At 43.7% G+C, this 8383-nt stretch overlaps 1 protein-coding gene across 1 annotated transcript; it reads right to left on the bottom strand.

Annotated features, from left to right (window-relative positions):
- Positions 1–4882: 4882 nt before the first annotated feature.
- LOC128745422 (uncharacterized) lies at positions 4883–6241 on the bottom strand. Its single transcript, XM_053842497.1, has 5 exons — positions 5901–6241; positions 5786–5841; positions 5488–5564; positions 5370–5425; positions 4883–5240 (listed from the first exon to the last, which is right to left on the bottom strand). The coding sequence occupies exons 1-5, from the start codon at positions 6239–6241 to the stop codon at positions 4883–4885; spliced, it is 888 nt and encodes a 295-aa protein (XP_053698472.1).
- Positions 6242–8383: the final 2142 nt, after the last annotated feature.

The following is an 8383-nucleotide window of genomic DNA, read 5'->3' as shown; positions in this document are numbered from 1 at the left end:
CGTTTTGGTCAAAGTGGCGCTCTTAGACGAAAGAAGGCGAATTCCCCATAAAAAATACTTGCTACTTCGAGGGATACTCCTCTTACTGCTTGATATTTGGGAATGTCGATCATAGATGGTGCTAGTGTTCAGGCTAAATGTTAGGTACGATAATTTTTGTTGATTTTTCTTCCAACAGTTATGTCTGTTTGTCTGTGATATAGCTCTAAGATGTTGTACATAAAAGAGTCATAGCCGGAAACTGAAACAAATAGTTTTTATGGTCGTATTGGATTTTATTTGACTGAATAAAAACTTCTGGCTGTTTGCAACATTTATGTAGTCTGATTAGAAAAATGTTGCTAAGAAAATTTTTGATCATATGCTATCATTAACTCATTTTTTAAAATTTTGCGACTTGGTCCGGTCTGATTTAACATCGACCATATAATATCGCGACAAGCAATCGATTTGAGCAGGCGAGTCAAGCAGTCGAATCAAGCAATTGAGTTAAGCAGTTGAGTCGAGCAGTCGAGTCGAACAGTCAAGTCGAGCAGTTAAATCGAGCAGTCCAGCCGAGCAGTCAAGCCGTTCAGTTAAGCAGTCCGATCGAGTCGAGCAGTTGAATCGAATGATCGAGTCGAGCAGTCCAGTAGAGCAGTTTAATCGAGCAGTTATGTCGAGTAATCCAGTCGAGCAGTTGAATCGAGTAGTCTAGTCGAGCAGTCGAATCGAAAGGTTTAGTCAAACAGTCGGGTCAAGCGGTTAAGTCGAGCAGTTCATTCGTGCAGTCGAGTCGAGCAGTTGAGTCGGGCAATAGAGTCGATTGGTCCAGTCGAACAGTTTATTCGAGCAGTTGAGTAGAGTAGTCCAGTTGAGCAGCTGACTCCAACAGTCGAGTCGAGTAGTTTAGTCGAGCAGTTGAGTCGAGTAGTCGGGTCAAGCGGTGCGGTCGAGCAGTTGAGTCGAGCAGTTTAGTCGAGCAGTTAAGTCGAGCAGTTGAATCGAGCAGTTAAGTCGAGCTGTCGAATCAAACAATTAAGTCAAGCAGTTGAGTCGAGCAGTCGGGTTGAGTGGCTAAATAGTCTAGTCAAGCTGTTGAATCAAGCTGTCAGTTGAGTCGAGCAATCAAATCGAGTAGCCTAGTCGAGCAGTTGAATCGTGCAATCGGGTTGAGCAGTTGAGTCGTGCAGCCGATTCGAATAGTCCAATCGAGTAGTAAAGTCAAGCAGTTGAGTCGAGCGTCGAATCGAACAGTTGAGTCGAGCAGATGAATCATGCTGTCCAGTCAAGCAGTCCAGTCGAGCAGCCGAGTCGAACAGTCCAGTCGAGCAGTTCAATCGTGCAGTTGGATCGAGCAGTCGAGTCGAGTAGTAAGTCAAGCAAAACTGTCAAGGTGTCGAATCGAGTAATTAAGTCGAGTAGCTCACTCAAGCAGCTGACAATCAGTGAGAAGGGGATGTCAAAGCCGCTTTTCATTCGCTCCGAACTGGTCGGGAACGGGGAAAGTTATAGAACGAAATACCTGCCGTAAATTGCAAGAAATACCGTAAGAACGAAGACGCGGTGTGCTGACCGGATCTGGCGTCGGCCCACTACTCGAAGCGATCGTTGGAGGAGATGGAGCGGCTGAATATCGAAGTCGGCGAACCCTCCAACGACGTGCGGCCCATCGACTATTTCTGGGCAAACCTGGAGCGTAAGATCTAGTCCAACAATTTTGTCGCGCAAACTGAGGAGGAATTGATATATAAAACGAAGAAAGATCTCAAAAACAAGTCTACACGCATGTTTTCGTCCGCCATGGCGAATGTTCCTGTTAACTACCGGAAGGTCGCTCGCAACCACATGGGCATAGATTTTTTTGCAAGTAATCTAATATCTATCCAAGGGTCCATTATCTTCCAAGGGAAGTTTATCAAACTCAATTAGCTGTCTTAGTTTTATTTCTATCACCATCCGAAAAAAGTCCATTTTTTTTAATGCATACGTATAATTCAATGTTCTCAGCATGATTATTTTATATTGCCGAATCGTCGCGTCGATGTAAAGATAAAGGAGAATGTTCCAGCGGAAAATTCTCAAACGCAAAACTCATATAAGCGCTATCGTGGTCGTAGTCGTCAGCAGCGTAGAGCCGGAGTGGCTCGTGCTGTTTCAGGCAGTCGTCTCCATGCAACTCGATCTTGGGTCACTCGTCGGCAATTTCCCAGTCGTCTCAGAAGTCGCAAATCATTTTCGACCTGATTGAGCCATCCTGTACGCTGAGTCCCCTGTTGCTGGTGCCGGTGGGGTTGCTACCGGACCACCGTAGTCTACCGGGCTTTACCAAATGTACGATAGGAATCTCTCCGAGCAATGCCTGTTGCTCATGATTCATACGCCTCTGCCACTTTCCGCTTTCAGTTTGTACCCTGCCAAATATCGTCCGCAGCAGCTTACACTTGAACATGGTAAGGGTGCTATGTCCACCATGAGCAGCGTCACCGCTTCAAGTCCATAAAGAACTTCCAGTCTACCAAGGGTTTTGTGCATTGTCAGCTTCGTACGGCGACGTATGCTTCTTGATCGTAGCGTTTTGCAAACGATAAAGTAAGCCCGATTTCTCGCTTGAATGCGCCGCTTGATCTCCTTACTAGTGTTGTTGTCCGCGGTCAGCAGTGATTCCAAATACACGAACTAATCTACCATTTCTAGTCAACGGCTACTGTCTGACAGGTACGCATTTAACGTTTCTTTAAGTCTCTTCCTTTCATTTATTTGGTCTTCAACACATTTATTTTTGGCCCAATCCTCCTAGACCCCGCTTTCAGTGTGGCGTAGATGGCCTCCTCCGTCGCTACCATCGGCAAAAATCGTGCCTCTCGTTACGGTGTCCGCTCGTCGGATCACCCCTTCAAAAGCGTTGTTGTACATCGTGCAGGGTACACCGTCACCTTCTCTCGCCACGTCTCGAAGGGACTCGAGAGTATCCCAGAGATGCGTACGAAACACATCACTCGATCCAATGTAGCTCTGATCAGTCGATTACGTTGTATTCCTGATATTTCAACAAGATCTGTCGGGTGGTAAAAATTCGGTCCGTAGTTTCGCGAGCCCCCATAAACCCCGTCTTATAGTTCTCTATGAAAACTTGTGCTATCGGTGACAAACGGCGTAACAGGATCAGGGAGAGTACCTAGTAGGCGGTATTGAAAATAACCCAGTGTAGAGCCGTTGTCAGCATTTCTCGGTCATGTTTATAAAGCTCGGCCGGTGGGCGCTCCCTACCAGAAGCAGGGGCATTACTATCGTACTCTGAACTCTGAATCTATGATAATACCCAAGTCTTTGCTAGGCGAAACACATTCAATTATTGTGCCTTCGAGCTTATAATCAAACAGGATCGGATCTTTCTCTCGAGAAAACGTCGCTTAGCATTTTTCCGAGTTCACTTACAGACGGTTCACGTCGCATCAAGTAGCAAAGGCCTTGAATTGATTTTGAAGAAAGCGACAGTACTGTTGCACAGACGTGAGGCTTGCCACCTTCGATCGGATAACGAAATTTTGAATATTAGGTATAATTTTATTCAAAGCTTAAACTGCAGACGTCGGAAATTAATTGTTTGTTTAAAATTAAAAGCTTGTTAACAACTGTAACAACTTGTGGGAAGTTAAGATTTCCTAAAATTAAAATTTTACATTGACTGGGTATAATAAAAAATTGTTTAAAAACCGTTTGGAATTGGAAACAGTTTAATGAGCATGATTTTTAATTTAAACCAACTTTTCGGTAAGCATTGGCACATGACCCTATCGAAAGCTTAAATATCACATAAAAGCTTGTATGCAATGTAGATCTCAACACAATTCGTTGTACACTAGGTTATGCAAATGCACGATCAACATCAATGCGTGCGTTTTCTGTTCGTGCATGATAAGCCAAGTGTCCACAGCATACTGCGTAAACGCACTCACTCAGGTGACGTTTTAAATATCAACTTTTATTTTTAGAACATGTCGTCACTAATCTTTCGTCTATTTCCACCAGTAGGCCGTCTAGCAGCTGACGACCGGTTACCGACCGCTCCCTGATTCAACTAGCGATGCTCCCGAACTACGTTCCCGGCGCACATCTAAACCGTCGAAGTATCTCACCTGAAACACTGTAATAGGCATTTCGAAATCTGCCCCGCCGGTAATGCGAAAACCAAGCGGATTTTCGCCGGTTCCATTGCCGTTGTTAGCATGACTGCCACCGCTGTCAGTGCTGTTAGATGCAATTGTTAGCACTGGAATATTGCGCTTTTCTATCACAAACTCCGGCATGTCGCAGAGAGGTCTCAGCTATTTGCACAAAACTGATTACGTATTCGTCCTAGGTTATGGCGAATAGAAAAATTGTGTCTTTTAAGTAAATTTTCCTACTTTTCAGCAACTAACTTAAAAGCACCACTCGTAGATGAAGTCACTGACAGTCGACGACCGGATTTTGGAAGCGAGCTGCCGAAGGGATACAAAAACTCCGGCGACAATACGAGCGCGTGTTAACAGTTCCGTGTGATAATCTATTCTGACTCGTTTGCATTCGAGTCGAGTGCACTTTCCTGTCGTCCTGTTCGCAGCACGTCGTCTGATATTCGGTTAGAACGGGGACAACGTGCTTCATCGTGTCGCGGGTCGTCTTCGATCGATTGATAAATATAGACTTGCACCATTCTCTTTGCTTCTATACAGAAGAAACGTATTTAGAGCTAGGGTTTTAGGATGGAATAAAATAAATCAAACTCAATATTGTCTGCCGTATCGTTGACAACCCTTTTACAGATAAATGTGTGTTTATTGTTTACATGTAAATATTAAACACCTCTCGAATGTTCATAGCTTAAATTAAAATTTTATATCCTATGTGATTCAATAATTCAATGGTCCTCCGTCGGAAAGTCAGTGCTCACTTCAACCTCAAAGTCAGCTGTTCGTAGCTCTTCCTGTTGCAACAACTCTTCAATATATTGATCAGTTTCCTGAGCCGTCTGAGGGTTTTGCTCTTCTAAACGTCTTTGTTCCGCTTCAAATTTAGCGAAAAATGCTTCCTCTTCGATTCGTCGTTCCTCTTCGGCTTTCTTAGCCTCTTCTAGCCGTTGTTCCTCGAGCTTTCGTTCGGATTCTGCCTTTTCGTTTTCCAGATGTTTTTTGTAGTCCGCTTCGGATACTCGTAGCTTGAGCTCCCGCTCTCGCTTTTCCTCGGCAACACTTGGCACCATGTAGCAATTGGACTCCCTGCAATTGACAAAAATACCATAGTTGACTACATAGTATCTAGTTTCGAGAATCGTTGCCAAAGCCCGACAGCTGATAGCCGTCCTTAGTTGGGCGCCAGCCGTAAACAGAGCTGCATACCATACTTACTTGTAGATCACCTTCCTTCGATCATTCCACGGCCACAGTCCATTCCATTTGTCCGGCTAGAACGAAAAAGAGTTCAGTTATCAATTGGCGTTAAAGTCACAGCTAGAACTAAACTTACGTTTCGATTAGCTCGCATTCGTGCTTCCCAATCCAGCAAAGCCCGTTCCGCATCGCTTACTGAGGAAAAGAAACCAACTTTCGATCAACAAAGGTGAAGCACTGCTCCAGTCTTCGTACACAATTTGAGGATGGGAGAGGACATTGAAAGGATGAGCTCGTCTCGAGGGTCGGATGTGAGAAAGAAACATATAAAGTGCATTTTGTCGCGAATCACGTCAAAAACCCTTTGTCGTCCAAATGAAGCGTGATCTGAGACATGTTTGTGAATGAACCAAACATAAGCCTACTGTACTTACAAGGTTTGAACCAAAAATCAACGGTCATTTCATCTTCGCTTTCCTCCTCGACTTCTCTGAAAAAGGAAAAGGTCGATGAGAATGATTACCAAATGAGAATTTTACCATAACATACCCTCTAACAAAGATTTTCACTGTTCGACCAGACTCCGCAATCAGTTCCTGCGCTTGGGCCAACGTGAGCTTGTCAGCATTTGTTTCGTTAATTTTGGTGATCACATCATTGACCCGGATACCTGCGCGTCTAGCCAAACCTTCCCGCTTGACGGAAATAACCGTCAATGGCTCGAACTGATCAACTCCGCCGGTCACCTCGAACCCCCAAAGGTTATCCACAAACGACATCACACGTTTGTCTAATTCCGTTGTTCCACTGACACGCACATGATACTGGCAGTTTGCGAACGACTCAATCGGCGGCAAACCAACCTCCTGTGCGTCTACCGGAATATCCATTCTATCCTTTGTCTTCTGTGACTGACCTACTAACCCACTTGCAAGGAGCAACCTATTTTATATACTCTTCACCGTGTATTGCTCCTGATCGCAGTTGATCGATTAAATTTTGTTAAACAATTGTAGTTTGCTTTAAATTGCCGATTCCGATTACTCAATGTCACCCGATACGAGATCGAACTAATGATCGGATGGTACGATGCGACGAAATAGCTGTCGCAAACATCTTCGGCATATCCGGCTAGATATCGATCGGGTGTTTTCCGATCACTCGCATTACAATTACAAACACTATTATCTAACAGAGGAAAACGCGACACCATGGTGAAATTTTGCGCGCCTCAGCAGATTCAGCGAAGAAATACCGAACGATTGGTGATTTACAGATTACTTTTAGATGATGAATAATGCACTGTATACAGGTTTTAATTGTCATCAACATTAGAAAACGCAAGAATAGTGCATGAAATATACCTACCTTCAGTTATTAAGTGCCAAGGTAAACTACGGATTTTAACATAAATTGAATAAAGCATTCAAACACGGTAACGAATTGATTATTCTAGTTTTCTTAGGGACAAATTCATGACGAAGTTGAACACTGAACGGAATCCCGCAAAAAATAGAAAAAAATGTTACGTCTAGCATTGCAAAGTGAACTAATTCAATGTTAGTCGCGGTTGCTGCCACCACCGCAGGGTGCTAAACCGTGATTGATTACGCACCGTCTAATGCCAAAACGGAAGTAAGTTAAATTGTGAGAACATTGTTTCACAAAGTTTTAAAAATACCTAAATAAAATATGTTCAGCTATTTAAGCAAATGATTTGGTACAACGTATAATAAATGTATGGAAAAGCGGAAAAAACAATTATTTTTAGGCACAATAATAACCCAGTTTGTGTACAGTGAAACTATGGAGTGTGAAAGGGTATGAAATGGGGAAGGCAAATGAGGAGCGTCCAATATAACTCTAGCTATCCCAAGCCCCTACCTAGCGCCTCCACGTGGCCATACCCGGTAATGCTCTGTTGAGTAGTCAAGCTAGGAGGTTCTGGATGGTTCCTGGCTGTCTGATCTCAAAATCGAGGTTTTGGGCAGACGTCGGAGCCACAGGACCTTGTTAATAGGTAAACATAAAATAAGTTATTTTAATTATTTTTTTCATTTTAGCTTATGAAGCACCTCCTGCTGTATAAAATTTTGACCAATGCGAGCGTTAATACTGCACATGGATATTGGATACCAGAAGAAAAAATTAAATTAATTATTAGAAGCACGTATGGAAACTAAAAGGACGCAACTCTATTCCATTCGAAGGACTGCTGGTGAGATTGTTCTATTTTTATCCATATATACCACATTTCATAAATAAACTAGAATGGGGAAGATGGTGGGACCATCAGAGCACTTGTTTGAAGTAGCAGGAATCGGTTGCTACAGGTGTGCTTGGAGACTGGCCTCTGGCTGAAGTGTAGGACGTATACCCCAACTGTTCAGGAGGTACTTGCACGTTTCCCGGTATCGTCAGATCAATGGGAGATTTTACTCCAGGTGCGCTGCGACAACGCATGGTTCAGTATCTGACAATTTGCTTAATTATTTATACATCAACAGGCCTTGTGATACCCTAACCTAAAAACTACGTGCTATTGATAAAAAACGGTTTTTCAGCGCGTTACGGCTGACGTCATATTCGAAAGTGGGGTAAAAACGGTTAAAGTGGTGCAGTAGACCGGTAATCGTGCTGAAGCTGATGTAGTTAGTCTGTCGATTCGGCACGTGTAGCAAGCGGCTATTGCGCAATGTACAACTCCGGACGAGAATATCAAGGTTTTCCAATATATACGGGCAATCCACTCACGAGGTCAATAAATCGGAGACAATTTCTGGTCTATTCATATCACGACGAACATGAAGGGGGTCTATGTCGTTGAGCCTACAGCGTTGTTCGTAGCTTGGCAGCTGGAAAGGGTTATTCCATGGATGTCTCCGAAGAGCTCCCCTGCACTGACTCGATTCGGCTAACTCCATTTTGATAGTAGGAACTCCAAACTGGAGCACAGTATTCAAGATTGAAGCGGACTAATGCACAATAAAGAACTTTCAAGCAGTAAACATCGTTGAAGTTCTTGCCGATAC

The sequence above is a fragment of the Sabethes cyaneus genome, chromosome 1, assembly GCF_943734655.1.
Source record: "Sabethes cyaneus chromosome 1, idSabCyanKW18_F2, whole genome shotgun sequence".
In the NCBI taxonomy this organism is placed as follows: Eukaryota; Metazoa; Arthropoda; class Insecta; order Diptera; family Culicidae; genus Sabethes; species Sabethes cyaneus.
Note: the sequence above shows the minus strand (reverse complement) of the source record. Positions and strands in the feature narration are given on the sequence as shown.

Bases quoted from the DNA above. Each gene is read 5' to 3' on its own strand.
- LOC128745422 (XM_053842497.1), bottom strand. From the start codon at position 6,241: ATGGATATTCCGGTAGACGCACAGGAGGTTGGTTTGCCGCCGATTGAG. The intron at 5,565-5,785 runs GTAAGTACAGTA...GTTGATCGAAAG, and splicing joins TGATTTTTGGTTCAAACCTT to TTGGTTTCTTTTCCTCAGTA. The intron at 5,241-5,369 runs GTAAGTATGGTA...TGTCAATTGCAG, and splicing joins CGAAGGAAGGTGATCTACAA to GGAGTCCAATTGCTACATGG.